Source organism: Chiloscyllium plagiosum, chromosome 1, assembly GCF_004010195.1.
Source record: "Chiloscyllium plagiosum isolate BGI_BamShark_2017 chromosome 1, ASM401019v2, whole genome shotgun sequence".
NCBI classification, from domain to species: Eukaryota; Metazoa; Chordata; class Chondrichthyes; order Orectolobiformes; family Hemiscylliidae; genus Chiloscyllium; species Chiloscyllium plagiosum.
In genome coordinates this window covers 3199278-3220808 of record NC_057710.1, presented here as the reverse complement: position 1 = coordinate 3220808, position 21531 = coordinate 3199278, and the positions used below count along the sequence as shown (strand labels likewise).

At 40.9% G+C, this 21531-nt stretch overlaps 1 protein-coding gene across 1 annotated transcript in view; it reads right to left on the bottom strand.

Moving 5' to 3' along the window:
- The window catches only part of znf638 (zinc finger protein 638), a 173599-nt gene that overhangs the window by 46398 nt on the left and 105670 nt on the right, over positions 1–21531 (bottom strand). Inside the window, exons 10-17 of the mRNA XM_043691939.1 lie at positions 18827–18870; positions 16248–16324; positions 13834–13880; positions 11508–11648; positions 10941–11072; positions 7568–7615; positions 6719–6856; positions 3057–3185 (exon numbers count right to left, since the gene is read on the bottom strand). Coding sequence (XP_043547874.1) covers positions 3057–3185; positions 6719–6856; positions 7568–7615; positions 10941–11072; positions 11508–11648; positions 13834–13880; positions 16248–16324; positions 18827–18870 — 756 coding nt within the window. The remainder of the gene's footprint in view (positions 1–3056; positions 3186–6718; positions 6857–7567; positions 7616–10940; positions 11073–11507; positions 11649–13833; positions 13881–16247; positions 16325–18826; positions 18871–21531) is intronic.

Genomic DNA, 21531 nt, shown 5'->3' with positions numbered 1-21531 from the left:
GACTGATAAGTCCCCATACTCAATAGGATACATCCTTGGTTATTAAAGAAAGTAACCACAGAGACTGTGGATGAAGTGTTAGTAATCATCCAGGAATCCTCAGATTCTGGAGAAGTCCTAGAGGATTGGAAAACTGCCAACGTAATGCCTTTATTTAAAAAGGGAAGGAGTCAAAACAACAGGTCATGTTATTGGGGAACTGTTAAAATCTAAAATAAAGGAGGTAATACAGAGCATTTAAAAATGCATACTATGATTAAGCAGTCAGAGTGGCTTCATAAAGGGTTAATTTGTCCTGCTTGCCAAATTTACTAACATTCTTTGAGGAAGTAACAAGGAGGATACACAAATGGGAAATCAGCATATTTGGATTTTCAGGAAGCAGTTGATAAAGTGCCATTCATAAAGTCACTTAATAAGAACCCATGGTGTTCCAGGCAGTATATTAGCATGCACAGAGAATTGGCTCATAGAAGACAAAGTTGGAATGGGGGGGGCATTTCAGGATAGCAATCTGTAACAAGCAGAGTGCAGCACTGGTCAGTGCTGGGACCACAATTATTTGAAATATATATTAATAACCTGATTGAGGAAAGTTTATGGATGATAAAATTAGATTGTAAGACGACTGGTGAGGGTGATACAAAGAGCCTGTGGCAGGCTTTTTCTTTGCTCAATTACAGGATGTAGGCATTGCTATGCTAGCATTTATTGCCCACCGCAGGCCTATAAAATGGCAATGTGGCCTGCTCCTATGTTAGTTTTGTAGTAAAAGTTGTTGCATCACTCATGGGAATACGCTGTAAATAAATGTGTCCAAATTTCTAAGATTGGAATCTACACCCTTACTGCAGCTACAGACAATTTGGTTGACAAGCTGACGTCAAGAATGATGTTCATTTCACTTCAGGATGAACAGGACACAAGCTAACATCACTGACAGGTATTTATTCAAAGCTTTCTGCTGCCAGAAATTAAAATGTCTATTCTGAACAGCAGTGGGACCTCAAGGATCTCCACAAACATTCATCTTGTGGTATGTGCATTAGGCGGGTCAAATCTTGAATATCAAAGCATCAAAATCATGATCAAGTTTGTAACTGTAAGTGAATTTGCTTACCAAGGAGAGTTACTCTTTTCATTAACTTTCAGTTCTTCCACTTTATGAACTGAAAGCTGCCCATTTGTATGGAGGTGTTTCAGGATCAGATTAGGAAGCAGAAATCATACGGATCACAATGCCCGAGTCAGGAAATATAAAAGCTAGCTCTTCAATACCTTAGCTTTAAGTTGATAAGGAGGGGGCTTACCACGGGCTGCAAATATATGCCAGGCGCCTCTGGGCGGAGCTTTTCTTTTCTGAGAGATTGTCATGAACGAATTTAACTCCTTTGCAGCCGCCGGGTCGTGTTGCTTTTGCTTCGCTGCCAGCAGGCGACATGTCAGAACATCCAGAAAATGAGGACCTAACAAATCTGCGGTGGATAGGTTAGGAAATTCCAAAGGGCTGGGAGCAATTTTTTCCATGCCAGTTGCCCGTAACAGCCTATCAGACCTCAATTCGGAAAGGAAAGTATGGGTCTGCCCAGCTAAAACTACTGCCAGACGACATGCAGTGATTACAGAAAGCAACCTCTCCTTTAATTGATCACGAGACAGGGATTCAAAATCACCCTTCAGATTATCTAGCTCAAACTTCTGGGCAGCTAAAATGAGAGGACTTACAGTTTCAGTCACCCTTGATTGGATAGAACGAGTTGCTTCTACCACACCTAACAAGTTGTCAAGCTCCTGCTTGGTGGAAACCACACCCTTTGAGATAAGCATCTGAAATATTGGCTGATCGACTTTAGGAGTTGCAACAGCTGGGGCATTTGGAATGCCAACATGAAATCGGAGACGATTTTGGTGTTCCAAACTTAGTGGAAGATGGAACGCCAAAGGTAAAAGAATATGGCATTCCAGTGGTGTCTCTCGATAGGTCATGGCTTTCCAGCAATTTTTGTCATCAAGGGAACCCTTCAGGGGTCCACCCGCCCAATGAAGGAGATCAGATGACCATTTTGCCCTTGTGCCGGACAAGATGGTCTCAAACGTGGACTTCTCTGAAACCGCTGACATAGTCTGAGGGTTGGGTTTAGCATGGGGAAGTGGCATGAATTGTATCGATTGTCCAGAGCGACCCCACCAGGGATTTGGCTCCTTACTGGCTGATTGAGCACCATTCCCTGAGCTACTTTCTATATTCTGCTGTGAATTGGGACCCTGCAGAGGATTTCCTTGAGGGTCACTGAATCGAAGTTGAGGAGCTGGAGGAGAATCAAAGCGAAACCCAGCTGGACTGTCGCTGGTGAAATCAAGCTGTAAGGAAGATAAAAGGTTAAATGCGTCAGAGACGTCTTACTGGCTAGTGTCCGCAATGGTGTAGATAAGGAAAAATATACGTGTAGCAGGATCAAGTGGTAAGCCTTCACAGGCTAAAAGAAGAATGCAGTTTACAACTTGCCCAAACTTATGCTGAGGAGCGATAATCTCTCGACACTTCAGGATTTGATACCTTACATCAGTAGTCAATCCAATTTACTCTGTTCCAAAATTATGTAATATTAGATGCTTGCTACCAAGCGGTAAGTTTTAAAAAAATATATAATTCAACAGTTTTCTGGCTACATTAGAAATCACTACTTAAGGCATTCACCTTTGAAAGGATTTTGCTTGGATACGGTTTTCACAGGATATGCTTTTTCACGACTGGTCACAGTGTACAACAAACAAATGCACAGAATAACTTGGAGATTCAAAATGGCTCTTTATCACATCCACCTGGAATCTTGCACATATACATACATTGAGTTCAGAGTTAGTGAGAAAAAGTCATTCAGACCATAAAACTCTCTCTACTCAGAATCCATACATGATTACTCTACAATAGATACCCACAAATCTGCAAAACTCTGGCACTTGACCAAAACTTCCTGTTACCAATCATCACCAAAAGCAAGCAATCAATCTGGCTAAATCTAATAGCCAGGTGTGGCAAAACCCCGATCACTTACCAACAATTGTGTTCCTGCCTTCGGAGACAAAGAGAATTCCAGAGTTTTTCCATGGAAGTCATGAGGAATTTCTCTGAAAAAATTGCACATGGATGTGGCTGCGTTCCCACTCTCTAGCTGTAGAATGACCTGTACCAATCACAGCATAAGACAAGGTTAAACTGAGTGAACTGACTACATATTCTGACTGTAAACAAACTCAAGACCTTAATCTCAATTTACACTAACTTAGGAGCAGGAAATCTTGACTTATTTTTCCCTCCTTACACTATGCATAAAGTAATATTCAAAACCTAATCAGTCATAGTAAAACAAATTAGGCATTCAATCTGGAACCCTTGTCTATTATGGATCAATTCTATACCTCGTGGGGAGGCCCTCTTGTGACAAAGTGCTTATGTCCCTACCCATGGACCAGGAGGCCAAGGTTCAAGTCACATCTGTTCCAGGTGAGCAATAACATCTCTAAACAGGTTGATTAGAAAAGTAGGTTCAAACACTCTTCATTATTGTGCAGCATTGTTTCCAAATAGGATAGTTCTGACAATTTGCTTGCAGTTGTACACTTGAATGTTAAGCAGACATCTAGCATACAAAAAAACCAGCTCAATAGGAAGCACTGCTGCTGGCAATGGTCGCTCAAAAAATGAGGATTAGAAGGTGAGTGTGGAAACTGGAGAGGCACTGGCAATGATTTTTCAATCTTTCCTGGATTCGCGGATGGCACTAGAGGACTGGAGATTTTGAAACATTATTACTTCCTTATTCAAAATGGGTCTAAAGACAGGCCTAGCAACTACAGACCAGTCACTTTAACTAGATCATGGGAAATCTTCTTGAAACAATTATTTGGGATAGAGTCAATAGTTAAGACTTGATAGAGTTAATAATGGAAATATGGGCTAAATTGGAAGAGTCAGCACAGTTTTGTTAAGGGAATATAATGCCTAACTTGCTCAAATTTTTAAAAGAGGAAACAGGCAGGGTTGTTGAGGTAGACATGGACTTTGAGAAGATATTCGATTCATGTCTGTTGTGTGACACTAAGATGAAAATTATAGGTTATGGAATAAAAAGAACAGTAGCAACATGGAAACAAAATGGGGGGAGGGATAGAAAGCAGAGTATAATGGTTAATGGATAATTTTCAGTTGGAGTAAGGCTTGTAATGGACTTCCCAAAGGGACAGTATTAGGACTTTCCTTTTACTGATGTTTATAAACAATCTTGGTGCACAGGTATAATTTCAAAGTTTGCAGATGACACAAAACTTGGAAGCCATGATGTGGAGGTCCCAGTGTTGGACTGGGATGGGCAAAGTTAACAAATCACACAACTAGTTACCTGACAAAGCAGCAGCGTTCCAAAAGCTTGCACTTTCAAATAAACCTGTTGTGGACTATAACCTGGTTTGTGTGGAATTGCAAACCATGAGACGTTGGTAAGTGGGTGGAAGGACAGACAGGTGGCAGATAACGTTCAACGTGGAGAAGTGTAAAGTGCTGCACTTCGGTATAAAGGACATGGAGAGACATTATAAAGTAAAGGGTACTAATCTAATGTGGTGCAGAAGCAGAAAGACCATGGTTTAAATGTGTATAAGTCATTAAAGGTGGGAGAACAGCTATTAATAAAGCACAGTGTTCTAGGTTTCACAAATAGGGTATAGCGTTCAAGAGAGGTTATGCTGAACTTAAGTACAATACTGGGTAGACTTCATACGAGTCATACAGTATGAAAACAGGCCCTTTGGTCCAACTAATCCATGTCAAATATAATTCCAAACTAAATCGTCCCATGTGCTTACTCCTGGCGCAAATCGCTGCAAACCCTTCCTTTTAATGTATTTCTCGAAGTGTCTTTAAATGTTGTAACTGTGCCTGTACCCACCACTTCCACTGGAAGTTCATTCCACATGCGAACCATGATGTGTAAAAACTTTGCCACTCATGTCCGCTAGATAGGGTGCAGAAGTCAGAGGGTAGTTGTACAGGGGTGTTTCTCTGACTGAAGGTCTGTCATCAGTGGTGTTTCTCAGGATCAGTGGCAGGACCTCTTATTTGTAATATGATTTGGATGAAAATGTCAGTGGTTTGATTAGTAAGTTTGCAGATGACAGAAGAATTGGAGGAGCTTTGGATAGTGCAGAAGAATATCTAAAGATGTAACAAGATGTAAATCATCTAGAAAGTTAGACAGAGGAATGGTGAATGGAATTTAATCTGAACAAGTGAGCAGTCCATTGGCTCAGTGGTTTGCACTGCTGCCTCAGAGCCAGACTCAATTCTAGCCTCAGGTTCTAGCTCTACTTTCTAGCTCTACTTTCCTCCCACAGGTGTGCAGATTAGATGGATTGGCCATGCTAAATTGCCTGTAGCATCCAGGGATGTGCAAGCTAGGTGAATTAGCCATGAGGTTGGACAAACTTGGATTGTTTTCATGAGAGCGTTGGAGGCTGACGAGTGACCTGATACAAGCATATAAAATTATGAGATGCATGGATAGGGTAGAAATATCGATTTCTAGGGGGCATAAGGTTTAAGGTGAGAGGGCAAGTTTAAAAGGTGACATAGAACATAGAAAAGTACAGCACAGAACAGGCCCTTTGGCCCACAATGTTGTGCCGAGGTTAATCCTAATGTAAAATATAATGACTTAACCTAAACACCCCTCAACTCACTGCTATCCATGTGCACATCTAGCAGTTGCTTAAATGACCCCAATGACTCTGCTTCCACACCATAGCTGGCAACGCATTCCATGCATTCACAACTCTCTGCATAAAGAACCTACCTCCGACGTCTCCTTTATATGTTCCTCCCAATATTTTCAAACTATGACTCCTTGTACCAGTCAATCCTGCCCTGGGGAAAAGTCTCTGGCTATTGACTCTATTGACGTGCAATTATTTTACACAGAGGGTAGTAAGTGTTGCCAGGGGTGATGGTAGAAGCAGATATGATAGCTAAGGTTTAAGGGGCATTTAGACAGACATATGAACAGGCAGAGCATAGAAGGAAACAGAATGTACAGGCAGATGAGATTTGTTGAGAATAGCATCATGTTTGGCACATGTTGGACGGGGTGCAAAACAGATTCGACAGGATGTTGCTTGGGATAGAGCACTTCAGCTATGAAGAAATTGGATAAGCTAAGATGGTTAGACCTGATATATGGTGTATAAGATTATGAGAGGAATGGACAGGGACAATAGAAAGCAGGGGGAAAAAAATCAAATATAAAGGGCCACAATTTTAACAAGTGAAAAACAGGAGATTTAGAGGGCTTCTGGACTGCACTGCGTGGGAGGGTAATTGAGTGGGGGAAACTCACAATCTTTAAAAAAAAAGTACTTGGATGAACACCTCAAGTGTGAACACATTCAAGGCTATGGGCCTAGCATGGAAAGGAGCGACGAGTGCAAGTTGCGGCTTTTTTATTAGCATACTCGAAGGGTGGAATGGTCTCTTCTGTACTAAATGATCCTACACGCTAGGACACTCCGATCTCTTTCTCAGAACTCTGCAACCTCTCACCATTTAGATAATATGCATTTTATTCTTTCTGCAAAAATGAGTAATTTTACACTTTTCCACATTGGATTCCATATGCCAGGTCTTTACTCACGCATGTATCTATATCCCTTTGCAGCAAACAAATACCTTATTGTGTGGTTTCAGAAACATGGAATCTTTTACTCTTCCAAATCGAAAAGCAACGCACAAAATGTCAACTTCTGTATAACCATCTTCAGGTAGATTGCTGATGTGAACGAAATGGTCATATATAGTACATCCAGACTACATGAAGAAAATGAAAAAACCAGTGAAATAAAATGAGAAAGTTCAGTCAAAATGTGATAAGCAACACGATACAAGACAATACATCTCACAACAGGAATTTAATATAATGGAGGGCAACAGGTTTCACTACCTAACTCAAACACAGTGTCCTTTACTTTCCTGATGCCAGGACAGAGTTCCACTTGCTCCAGCAGCTTTTGATCATCATCACATCCAAATACAAGGGGGCCCTGATTTATGAATACACAATGTATGAATACTTACACTTACAAACGCTTTTTCATCCAAGGGTGCAATTTTGAAGATTTAACATATGGAAGTTTCCAGTACTTAACTTATTTTATACTTTTCTGCATGGTGCCCAACTTGCACAGAAATCAACTTGCAAAAGGGCTCAAGAATGGAACCTGTTCGCAACATGGAGGTTGCCATTAGTAACTGGGTATTAGACTCATCCTCTCTAGAGGGAGTCACAACCAATCCGCACCTTGCCCTAATTTTCCACATCCTGTTGCTGAAAAGCTATCAGGTACAGAATCTGTCTTATTTCCTTTCATTACGAAAGCTATTCCCACCACCTGATACCCCAATTTCTCACTCAGCGTGGATCAGAAAAATCAATTCACAATTTTCCACACACGACCAAGTTAATGAAACACTCCTCTGAATCAGCAATTTCTTAATTCAGACAAATAGCAATATACTTACATCTGGTTTAAACCCAGATTCTTCAATCATATCCTTAAATATAACCTCCTGGAGAAGACAGAAAAGAATTGAATATTAGTAACGCTGGTAAAATTGTAGACCAGTGGTTGTAATAGATGCACACAATTCCAACACTACTAACAAAAGTCTACTTAGTGCTTTTCATGGTCACAAACATTTAAGGTTTCTAATTTATACCCCCTTTTCATACTCTCAATTGAAACCCCTGCTGATTAAATTTTTCTTTATTCCTTCAAGGAATGTAGCCATGGCTGGGAAAGCCAGTATTTGTTGCCCGGTCCTAACTACCCTTGAAATAAGTGACTTATTAAGCCATTTAAGAGGGCAGTTAATAGTCAATTTTATTGCTGAATCTGAAGTCACTTGCAGACTAGACCAGATAAGGATGGCGATTTCTTTCTCTAAAGGGCATCACATTTTCCAATAACTGGTTGTAGCTGTCATTACAGAGAATAGCTTTACTTTCCAGATTTATAAATTTAAATTAATTAGCTGTTGTAGCGAGGTTTGAGCCCATGTCCCCAGACATGGGGGCATCACTTACACAGCCTGATCAATTAGGGATAAGCAATAAATACAGCAGTAATTGTCACTTTTGCGAAAAAAATTAAAATTCGTAAAAAACCTTTTCCCCTCACCACCACTAACCCACAATAGTTTAATTTTTTACTTCTTTCTTCACAGACAAGACACCAATTGTACAAATCAAATTTCACTATTATTTGCGATTGTGGGCGGCACGGTGGCACAGTGGTTAGCACTGCTGCTTCACAGCGCCAGAGACCCGGGTTCAGTTCCCGCCTCAGGCGACTGACTGTGTGGAGTTTGCACGTTCTCCCCGTGTCTGCGTGGGTTTCCTCCGGGTGCTCCGGTTTCCTCCCACAGTCCAAAGATGTACAGGGTCAGGTGAATTGGCCATACTAAATTGCCCGTAGTGTTAGGTAAGGGGTAAATGTAGGGGTATGGGGTGGGTTTCGCTTCGGCGGGTCGGTGTGGACTTGTTGGGCCGAAGGGCCTGTTTCCACACTGTAATCTAATCTAATCTAATGCTTTGGCCCAGTGTCCTGGTAGCAGATTCTGGGAGTATAGTGTCATAGAGATGTACAGCATGAAATAGACTCTTTGGTCCAACTCGTCCATGCTGATCAAATATCCCAACCTAATCTAGTCCAATATGCCAGCACTTGGCCCATATCCCTCAAAACCCTTCCTATTCATATACTCACCCAGATGCCTTTTAAATGCTGCAATTGTACCAGCCTCCACTACTTCCTCTGGCAGCTCATTCCATACATACACCACCCTCTGTGGCGAAAAAGTTGCCCCTTAGGTCCCTTTTCTCTTTCAGGAGAAAGTGAGGTCTGCAGACGCTGGAGATCAAAGCTGAAACTTTATTGCTGGAACAGCACAGCAGGTCAGGCAGCATCTAGGGAACAGAAGATTCGACGTTTCGGAAGAAGGGCATGTGCCCGAAACGTCGAATCTTCTGTTCCCTAGATGCTGCCTGACCTGCTGTGCTGTTCCAGCAATAAAGTTTCACCCTTTTCTCTTTCCCCTCTCACCCTAAACCTATGCACTCCAGTTCTGGACTCCCCTACCCCAGGGAAAAGACTATCTATTTATCACTGATTCACCACCTGCCATCAACCAGGGCACTTTGTTGATTCTGCAAAGTCCTCGTTAATTGATTAATGCTGAAATTCCAGTCAATGGTAGAAGTTGATTTATTCACTTATCAGATTAGTTACAAGATGCTGATTGATGAGGGCAGTGATGGATGTGATCTGTATGGACTTCAGTAAGGTGTTCGACAAGGTTCCTCATGGGAGACGAGTTAGCAAGTTTAGATCTCATGGAATACAGGGAGAGCTAGCCGTTTGGGTACAGAACTGGTTCGAAGGTAGAAGACAGAGGGTGGTGGTGAAGGGCTGCTTTTCAGACTGGAGGCCTGTGACCAATGGAGTGCCACAAGGATCGGTGCTGGGTCCACTGCTTTTCGTCATTTATATAAATTATTTGGATGTGAACGTATGATGTAGTTAGTAAGTTTGCATGTGACCAAAATTGGAGGTGTAATGAAGGTCAGCAAAGAAGGTTATCTCAAGATACAACGGCATATTGATTGAATGGGTCAATGGGCTGAGAAGTGGCAGATGAAGTTTAATTTAGATAAATGCGAGGTGCTGCATTTTAGAAAAGCAAATCTTAGCAGAACTTATACACTTAATGGTAAGGTCCTGGGGAGTGTTGCTGAACAAAGAGATCTTGGAGAGCAGGTTCATAGTTCCTTGAAAATAGAGTCTCAGGGAGATAGGATGGTGAACCAAAGGGTCTATTTCCATTCTGTACGTCTCTATGACTCTATGACATGCTTTCCTTTATTGGTCAGAGTATTGAGTGTAGGAGTTGGGAGGTCATGTTGTGGCTGTACAGGACATTGGTTAAGGCACTGTTGGAATATTGCGTGCAATTCTGGTCTCCTTCCTGTCAGAAGGATGTTGTGAAACTTGAAAGGGTTCAGAAAAGATTCACAAGGTTGTTGCCAGGGTTGGAGGATTTGAGCTATGGGGAGAGGCTAAATAGGCTGAGGCTGTTTTCTGTGGAGCGTCGGAGGCTGGGGAGTGACCTTATAGAGGTTTACAAAATTATGAGGGTCATGGATCGGGTAAATAGGCAAAATCTTTTCCCTGGGGGGAGGGGGTGTCCAGAACTAGAGGGCATAGGTTTAGGGTGAGGGGGGAAAGATATAAAAGAGACCTAAGGGGTAACTTTTTCACGGAGAGGGTGGTACGTTTATGGAATGAGCTGCCAGAGGAAATGGTGGAGGCTGGTACAATTGCAACATTTAAGAGGCATTTGGATGGGTACATGAATAGGAATGGTTTGAAGGGATATGGGCTGGGTGCTGGCAGGTGGGACTAGGTTGGGTTGGGATATCTGGTCGGCATGGATGGGTTGGACCGAAGGGTCTGTTTCCATCTCTATGATTCTATAACATGGAAGAAATTCAGGATACGAGGCAGAAGGCTCAAAGTAGAATTCAGGAGAATTTCTTTCACTCAGCAGGCAGTGGGAATTTGGCACTAACTGCCTAAAAAAATGGTCAAGTCAGAGTCAGAAACTCATAACATTGAAACAGTATTTAGGTATTCACTTGCACTGCCACAGCCTCCAGGGCAATATGCCAAGAACTCAAAAATGGGATTGATGTGGTCAGATCTTTAGTGACCAGCATGGAAACAATGGGCTGAATTGCACCATTTTGTGGTGTAAACACCCATGTCTGTACGAAGTAACAGGCGAGAAGTTTTGAGTCTCACTGGCTAAAATACCTTATTTAAGTTCCTCTTACCATATCACTCAGATCCACGTACTGATGTAGCACTTGCATACTAATTGCATTTCCTTTCAGCTTGATTGTAGAAAGGCTGTAAAACTCTACCATTTTTGTTGCTGCTTTTGCACAGGCCATTTCCAGGTATGCCTTAAAATTATAATAAAATGCTTTAATAAGGATGAAAAAATTAACAGCAGAAAGTAACAGAGAAATAACACTATCACACTGCTGATTTATTCCTGATTGATAGGGACTGGGGAGCCTGGTCAGTTCTCGGTGCAGGTCTCCTAGTCTTCGACTTGCTCTTGCAATCACGGTATTTATGTGGCTAGTCCAGTTCAGATTCTGGTCAACGTTATTCCCCAGGGAATTATGGGATTCAGTGCAAGTTACAGAAATCATGATGAGGACAAAGGGAGGAGGAACATAAAGAAACATAAGTTCACTGGGCAGAGCAGTATTGATCAAAGCAAGACAGGAGCGAATATGAATCACTACAGCTGAAAATAAAAGCCACCTCAAGTTATAAAGTTAATAATACTGATAACAATGCATACTTATCAAGCAGAGCGAAAAACCAACCTGATTTCTGGAAAATGTGATAACCACATTCAACACTTGTCCAAAGGGCTTTGCCAGCCTTTTCAGGTCATCCTCTTTGTAACCTCTAGCTGGAAGATTGTTAATTCGAATAACTCGACCGTTTGCATTCAAGCCAACATTCTGCAAAAACAAGAAAATGCTCAAACTAACCAGCCAATATCAAGTGCATGATTTGGGATGGGAAAATCTTAATTATCACACTTAAGTGAACAGATATTCTTCTTAATACCATACAGAACACAGTTTAAAAAAAAATACTGTTTATGTAATGCATTGATTAATGCACATATCCAAAGGTAATTTGAATGGCAATCACACCTTTCCAGGTATTGTCGAGGCTGTCAAGGAATTAGCTACTTCCACGTATCTCAAATTCTTCACTTGCCTTTTTCTAAAAAACCTCAAATTTATTTTCTTTCACAGTTTCTCCTCCTGAATGTTTCATCATCTCTGCATGTAGTTAAACTAAGAGGTTGGATAATAACTTACATATCAAAAATCATTCGCAAGCCTTCAATTTTCTCAACTTTAAAGAACTCCATGGAAGCATGGAGCAGGGCGAGCTGAGGACCAGAGAGGAGTGGCTGAGGGCCAGAGCAGAGTGGCACAGGCTGGTGGCCCGGAGCTGAACAGGGACTGGTGCGGGCAGTCAGCAGCTTGTCAGCCTGGTCAGACCACATTTGGAAGCCCCTGCATTGAATTCACTACAATGTAATGTTTATCTGTAATCTGTTTATCTGACTGTAATGTTTATCCTTTTAATTTTATTTCTTATTTTTCTAACTTATACTAGGAATCACTGTAAGGTAACGTAATCTTTTTTTTAATTTCTCTACTTTGAATCTAAGATTTGTACCTAGGTACTTTTTCCTCATAGATGGCATTGTGCGGGACGACATTGTAAACTTTTCATTGTACTCCTGCAGTTGAGTACATGCGACAATACACCTAACTCTAAATATTGCTTCTCCAAGCTACCATTTCCTCTCGTTATATCACCTTCAGATGCATCTTCAAATCTAACTAAGATTCAGATTTCTTTTGCCTTGGATTGTGGCCATGCCTTCATTAGTCCAGATCTTATCTCTGGAATTCCCTCCTAAATCTCTCTCCTCCTCTAATACACTCTTTAATAACTTACCTCTTACTAAGCCATTATGCTATTATCCCCAAACATGGCTCAGTGTCATATTTTCTCCAATAACACTCCTGTGAAATTCTTTAGTCTTTAACTACATTAAGACCACTACATGAATGCAAGTTATGATATGGAGAGTTGTTACATGATTAGATGCAGAATTAATCCAGACAAATGCTGTACAGTTTAGGCAATAAAAAAAATCAGAAGAGGGACTATGCATAGCAATAAAGAATGGATTTTTTATTGGTTTTTAGGATGTGAGATGCTAGCAAATCTATATTTAAGATGGCAGCAATGCACATTCTTTGTGATAATGATACTCCTGTGTGGTATTTGATAGGGAAATTCATTAAAGCAATGTTAATGATTGGAAGGACAACTGAAGGCATTCCTAAGGCATGTGAGAAGGTGGCTCAAATCTCTGAAAGACCAGACTAGCAAATTCCTCCTTCCCCAGGGCGGCACAGTGGCTCAGTGGTTAGCACTGCAGCCTCACAGCACCAGGGTCTCAGGTTTGATTCCAGCCTCGGGTGCACATTTTCCCTGTCGGCGTCAGTTTCCTCCGGGTGCTTCGGTTTCCTCCCACAGTCCAAAGATGTGCAGGCCAGGTGAATTGGCCATGCTAAATTGCTCATAGTGTTAGGTGTATTAGTCAGAGGGAAGTGGGTCTGGGTGGGTTACTCTTCGGAAGGTCAATGTGGACTGGTTGGGCCGAAGGGCCTGTTTCCACTGTAGCGAATCTTCTCATATTTAGATTTTACTATTCTAGCTTTCTGCATAAATACGGTGAATCTAGGAAAATCAATTAGGTTGCAGGATGCATTCGTAAAGAAAGCCATATGACCTTTAAATAATTACCATGTCCAAATGATCCTGGGTATTTAGATGCAGATCAAAGAAAGAAACCAAACATTTTAAGGTTAAGATAATAAATGGGGAGAAAGTTACATAGCTAAGTGCAATAAACTACATTGAGGTAGACTTGGTGCTTGCCCTTCACGTTACCCATTGTAAAATAAAAATCACAGCACACTGATGTTGGGAATAACTGACACGCAACTGCGTTTAACCATAGAACTCAAGATGGTATAATTCATATTAAAAAGGCAAAGTGCAGAGGTACACTATTTTTCTACTTAGCAGCTCATAACCAGTGACACTTACCTCAGATTCGCCCTTCTCCAATGGAGTATCTTCACTCTCTGCAATCTCTGAAACAGATACGTGTAGTAAAAAGACTGAAAATAATCAAACCAAACAAAGGCACCACCAGAGTGCAAATTTCTAAAGAGATATTCTATCACTCTTCGGCGCAATCCTAACTTTTGGTAGATTTAACATCATACATCATTTAATTCAAAATGCTCTTTGAATAAGCAGTAAAAAGTTCACGATTGTGGCAAAAATAGCCATCAGTCACAATGCATTCAAGGATTCAGAGGGAATTGAAAATGTAAATTGTGGTGAAACTAGCCACAATTTTCCACATCTCCTTAGGTCCAAAGGGGTAATAAAGGACAAGAGAATTGAAAATGTTACGCAATTGTTTGAAAGTAAAGTATGCAAAGATTAGCTCAGCAACAACAACCCAGTCATTTTAATCTCTGTGGTAAAATAGCTTCTGGAAATGATAATTCAACTCAGAATTCCTAGTCATTGGGCAAATCCTGGTTAGCTCATGACTTCTGCCATCTAGAAAAACCGACTAGCAGATACACAGGAACACCAAGTTTCCCATAAAATCGACATATCATTTAGGCACAGAACTATTGTGCTTCCTTCATGGTCACTGGGTTGAGATCCTGAAACTCCCGACCTAACAGCTATCTGGTTATAACTACAACCCAAGGAGTGCAACAGTTTACTGAGGTAGCTAACCACCTATTTAAGGGCAATTATTGTGATACCCACATCTCATTAACAAATAAAACATTAAGAAATGTCATCATTAGTGCATTTGGGCCAATTCATATTTAACTTACTTGGAGGCTTTTGATGAGCTGGCAGACATTTGATAAGTATAATCCTGTTGATTGTGTGTAGACTTCAAAGACTTTTAACAATGTGCCACAAAACAGATTTGTGGGCAAAACTACAGCTCATGAAATGAAAGGAACAAGAGCAACATGGACACAAAATTGGGTAAGTAACACAAAAACAGTAATGTCCAAAGGATGCTTTTTAAGCTAAAAGAATGTTGACTGTGGAGTTCTAGAGGGTTTAGTATAATCTGTTCCTTTGGAGAGCTAACACAGATGTGAAAGTTTCAATGGGCTCCTTATATGCTGCATCTTTTTTGCTATTATCTTTGTTTCATTGAAAATATGCATTAAGTGTAATAATCAAAGTAGCATTGGGGTAGTCTTGCTGAAATGTTAAATATGGTGTTCAATAAAAATTGACCATATAACTATTTGCACTGGTGTAATCTGAGATTTCAGATACTGAGAGAAATTCAGTCAAGAAAGAAGTCTACCAACAGTATGGATGACTCAGTAACAACATTGAGCTATTGAGTCATAGTAAGTTTACAGTACAGAAGAGGCCACGTGGTCCATTATATCTGTGCTGACCTAAAAATAAGCCATCCAACCTAATCCTACCTTCCAGTATTTGGTCCATAGCCCTGCTGATTATGACACTTGGAAGTGTATAACCAGGTTCCTTTTAAATCAGTTGATGGTTACTGCCTCTGTTACATTTCCAGACAATGAACTCCAGAGCACTATTCCTCTAACCAAAAATCACCTCACTCATCCTTTTGCCAAATCGGTAAATCTGTACTCCCTAGTCATTGATCTGTCTCCAAGATAAATAAGTCCTTCCCATTAACCCCAAACAAGCCCCTCATATTTACATACATTTCATCAAATCTCTGTCAGCCTCTCTGACTCAAGGAGAACAACACCAATTTGTCCAATTTTTCTCTTGGCTATATTTTTCCAGTCCTGGCAACAGCCTCAAGTTTCTTCAGTAGCATCTCTAGTGCAAGTATTTCCTTTCAGTAGTGATCCAAACCACACCAAGTTCCGAAGCTGTGGCCAAACCAATGGTTCATACAGCTCCAGCATAACCTCCCTGCACTAACATCCATTTCTTTGCTAATAATGGAAAAGACTCCATGTGTCTTCTTAACCACCCCATCATGCTACCTGTGGACATTAACAGCAAGATCTCTCACTTTTTTTATACCTGTGGGTTTTTTGCTTCAATTAGTTGGGTATTCCTTTGCTTTGTTTGGCATCCATAAACACACCACAATGTTGCATTTAAACCAGGAGTGCTCAATATTCTACTCCAAGAATGTAACACAATGCTAAGGATCATTTCACACATCTGCCAGTGTTACAAGTGTAACATTGGATACAGAGTGAACTGGTGCTAAATCATGGGAATTACTGTCTGGCAGAATCAATTCTATCTTCCAAACTGCAAACATGGTCTCAAGAAAGATTTTTACAAGAGTCAACCCAATGTGCATTTGAAAACAACTTTTGAATCAGCAAATCATCTTCCCAAAAACCTATCACATTTCAACATTTAAAAGCTTCTTTGGGTATTGTACAGATATAACTTACTTGCATCAGCTGAAGGAGGGTTAGTTTCTGAAACACATTGAGCGCTACCACTGGTCACTGGAGCACTTATTTCCTTCCTGAATGGGTCAAAAGAAAAGAGAATGTGAAATACAACTAAAATAGTTGGCAACAAACTTCTAGCCATATCCAAAACGAAGGTATGTCTACGTAAATGCTTTCTGGATGCTGATCAATACTGGGCTTTTGTAACACTGCCACTGTGATCTTCAGAGTGAGGGTGAGCAAAGTCAGAAAAGGAAAAAAAAAATCTAGATTATCCACTGTCAGAGTCACATTGAAAGTTCTCCATTAATAAACTTGCGAGCACTGCAGCATCTAGTAGGGAGCAACATACATCAGAAACAGTCCCAATACCTTCAAAATTAAAACCCTTCCTCCCGCACCACCTCGCCAGCCACACATTCATTTGTTTGATTGTCTATTCTTATATTCACTACCATGTAGGACCAGAAGTAATCCTCCTTTTCAACTTTCCACTTAACTCGTTAAAGTCTGCTTACAAGACTGCATTTGTCTTTTTCCGTATGCATTGATTCCAAAATGGACCATGGCTTCTGGCAATTCATTCTTCCCTTTCAGAATGTCCTGCAGCTGTTATGAATCATTCCTGAACCTGTCACTTATGATGCAGCACATCATCCTGGAGGCACATCTTCGACTGCAAAAGCTTGTCTACTCCCCTCATTAACTGACCACCTACCACTATGCCCTTTCACACTTCTGCATGCCCCATACCCACAAAGCAGTTGGATCACCAGTACCATGGCCTTGCCTGTGACTGACCCTCAAACGAGAAGTCACTCTCACCACTTTCTGGGGCTGAAAAGCATTTTCTAACCGAGTCGCCTTCAGGGGATTCCCTCCCTATCTACCAGATTCTCTTCTGTTATTTGGCAATCAGCCATTCCCTCGCTGAAGTCACTTCCTTAAGCGTGCGGTACCCACTTTCTGAAATGTGCTATCCATCAGTCGCCTAAGCCTGGTCAATGCAATGTAGTATCTCAAGCTGCCACATTAGCTCCAAAAGCCAGGGTGAGAGTTGCTCCAGTTGGAGGAATCTTCTAAACATAGGTCATCTAACCAGAAACATCAAGGATTTTTCAACCAGGGCAGGATATACAAATCATAGGTCTGAACTCTCCAGACATACTTCCACTTAATTGATTTTGGACTCTTTGCTTTTATTTTACCCATATTCTGACTGATATATAGACTAGAGATTCCTGACGAAGGGCCTATGATTCGCATGCTTTCCAGGTGCTGCCTGACCTGCTGTGCTTTTCCAGCACCACACTCTCAACTCTGATCTCCAGCACCTGCAGCCCCCACCTTCTCCTGAGGTATAGATTCAAACAACCTTATTCGTGTTTACATCACAAGTTCCACTCAGGTTCGCACTGGACCATCTGCTTCTCCACAAGGGACCTCATCTCACCCACTCCTCAGTGATGCTGACTGCTTGTCACAGGGTCTTCACCTAGACTGCTCATTTCGGCAATGTTGGCTGAATCTCCTTTCTTGCAGGCAGAAGGAACACGCACACACAATGCCCTGACCAGGGTTAGCTTGCCTGGTTGAAAATTTGAACAAAACCTAGTGGTTAACGGTTGATCAGCATTAATGGGTGAATTTGCCATTGCAATGCCTTCAGCAATTAGAGTATACTTGCCAATCAAACATGACTCTCATCTCATGCAGAATAAATGCTTGTTTTCCCCTAGAATTAGTATTTCCTGCAAATTGCCCTGATGAATGCAAAATGAAAAGCCTCAACAAATGTCTCTTTTCAGCAATACTTAATTGGTGTACGACCAAATGACTAACTGCATATCAGACACAGGTCTTGTAAAATGCAATTTTTAAAGACACTGGTTAAAAAGTAAAATCTAATTTTGTAAACATGCTTTTAGACTCCATATATGTTTTAAATGATGCATTACATTCAAATATTTATTTAATTCTTGGGATTTGGGCGTCACTGATTGAGTCAACTCATCCATAATTCCCTTAAACTTACCAGTCTATGATTCCCCAATATTTCTGTATTAGTATTACACCTCAGACAGTTGATCTACTGCCTGTTAAGTCCAAACATCTCAACTTCTGGATATCTAAAGAATGCACATCTATCATCCAATTTGAATTCTGATCACTCCCCAGTAACCTAAGGGAAACCCAGATAGTCTCAGATAAATGTGTTCAAGTTTTGATCAGCAGCAGTCAGTCAAAATTATAACTGATACTTGCCTTACTAGAGGTGCTGCTGACAAGAGCATGGGAATGCTGTTATCCAATCACAAAGCAAAAGCTTCATCTTTGTTTTACACCTTACCAAGACACTTTCAACAAGTTTGAGTGTGTAAATAATTGGTCCTACATATTTAGGAAAGAAACATCTTCCTCCACCAGATGATCAGCTATTGTCAAGACCTATACTGGATATTCCAAAGAAATTCAACGACGTAGACAAGTCTGGAACTGAGACTCATTCACCCACAATTGGGCAGCATTTTTCAAGAATACCTTTGGGTTCAGAGGCCTACTGCTCAGATACTTACTGCACAGGGGGGAAGACTTGGCTCTGTGGCTGCTCTTTCTGATCCTATTTTAAAAAAAAACAAAGAAAGGTGTTAGAGGATTTTCCAGAAGTGTCATCCTGCTCTACCAAACTGACACAAGTATTTATTGTGTGCAGTTCCAGTCATCTCCCAGTAGGGAGAATATGGAGGTTTTGGAGAGCGTGCAAAAGAGTTTATTAAGATGTAGTCTGGATTGGATACAATTGGCTATAAAGCAAAGATAAGACAGACTTATGAGAGGCCTGGATAGTGTGGATAGTTGGAGACTTTTATCCCAAGATGGAAATGTCAAATACCAATATGTTTAAAGTGAGAGAGGCAAGTTTAAAGGAAATGTGCAAGGCAAATTTTATTTATGGAGAAGGTTGTAGGTTCCTGAAACATGCTATGAGGAGAGGTGGTAGAAGTAAACATGATAGCAATATAAGAGGCATTTCGATAGACACATGAACAGGTAGTGAACAAAAGGATATGGATTGTGTGCAGGCAAATGGGATTAGTTTAGAATGGTAACATGATTAGCACAGACATGCTGGGCTGAAGGCTGTACTGTTCTGTGTTCTAAGCATTAAAATATAGCCAGGTGGTATGCAACAAGGGGTTAGCTGTATATCCAAGAATGAGGGTACACATCAATAGCCCCATTTGAATTTCAAATCAGTCCCTAGCAAATCAGTGGAAAGCTGTTACAAATTATTGACATCCAGCAATTACAAAAGTGAAAAATACACATAGTAAAACTAAAATATGATTCTCCAGAGATAATGGATGCGAAAAATCTAGAACAGTCTATGCTTTTAATTTTGCCAACATTGCTGCTAGGCTGTAACAGGCTAGAAATCACATTTTAACAGCTTGTCTTTAAGGACTGGACCAAACAGTTATCTACAACAAAGTTCTTACATCTGTATTCAAAGCTAGGCCAGAATGGTTAAAGCAAAGAAAGTGGCCATTTGGATTGTTGTGTCCTCCTTGGTGATTTGCAAAAGCAACTTAACTTGCTCCATTTGCTCCATTTGCTCACAAATCCAATCCAAGGTAATTATTCAATTTTATTTTGAAAGCCACAACTGAATCTAACTCAACCTTAATCTTAAACAGCAAGCTAACAACTCACTGCATAAAAAAAATTCTCTGGTTCTTTTGCCAATCATTTTAAAATCAGTGTCCTCAGGTTCTCAATCTTTCAAAGAATGGGGCATTTCTTGCTTCTTTATCCAGACACCAAGATTTTAAACAAATCTCCTCTGAATGCCCTCTTCACTAAGGAGAGCAACCCAGCTTCCAGAATCTAACCTCTTAAGTTCTTAACCTCAGCAACTATTCTGCAAATCTTTTAAGGACCCACTTCAAAGCAGTCACATTCTTCCTACAAAAGTGCCCAGAATTGAATGCAATACTCCAACTAAAAATACAACCTTGTTCTTCATCAAGTTTACACTTCATTTAGTTTAGCTTGGTTTATTGTTGTTACACATACAGAGATGTAGTGAGAAGTGGTGTTTTGCATTCTATACAAGTAGACTGTAGCATACTAAGTTCATCAGGGCAGCAGAACAGAGCATAGAATGGCGTTATAGCTGCAGACAAAGTGCAAACAGAGAAAGAAAATGAGAGGGGGGGAGAAAGATCAGAAATAACACCTGCAAATCTGTTTAGAAGTCTGATAATAGCCAGTAAGCAGTTCATGAATCTGTTTGCACATGTATTCAAACGTTCATATCGCCCTAGAGAAGAAGGTGGAAGAGAGTATAACCAGGGTGGGAGGGTCTTTGATCATGCTGGTTGCTTTCTCGAGGCAGTGGGAAGTATAGAAGGAGTCAATGGATGGAAGGTTGGTTTGTGAGATGTATTGGGCTGTGTTCACGACTCTGGAGTTTCTTGCAGACTTGGGCAGAGCTGTTGCCATACCATGCTAGGATGCATCCAGACAGGATGCTTTCAAGGGCACAGATATCAAAACTGGTAAGAGTCCTTGTGGACGTGCTGAATTTCCTTCACCTCCTGAGGAAGTGGATCACAAGAAAAGTTTCATAAACCAGGTCACTCTGCTCCTTTATCCTATTTAGAAACTTAACCTTCACTACCAGCAAAAGGTACATTTAATATAGAACAGTATGCAATTACAATTTTAATCTGTCAACCAACACCTGTACCCTCTTGCAATCCATAATGATCCCATGAATGAAGACCGTGTCATATGAGAAAAATTTCAGGACTCTGAATCTGTACCCAATGGAGTTTAGAAGGTAGAAATGGAGGCGTGGGGGGTGGGGGTGGGGGTGGGGGGAAGGAAAGGAGGAGGAGGAGGAAGAGGAACAGGACGACACTCATTAAGACTTACAAAAAGCTGTGAATACCAAGAGACCTAAATAGAATGGATGTGGAGAAGATGGTTCCACTAGTAGGACAGCTAAGACCCAAGGGCACAGCCTCAGATTGAAGGACCAATCCTTTAGAACTGAGATGAAGTAGTATTTCTTCAGCCAGAAGGTGCTTAATCTGTGGAGGTCATTGCCACAGAAGGCGTCATTGAGCGCATTTAAGACAGAGACAAATAGGCTTTTGATTGGGAAGAGCATCAAGGAGACAAGAGAATGGGGTTGAGGAAAATATCAGATACAATCAACTGACAAAACAGACTCAATGCGCCAAATAACCTAATCTTGCTCCTCTATCTAATT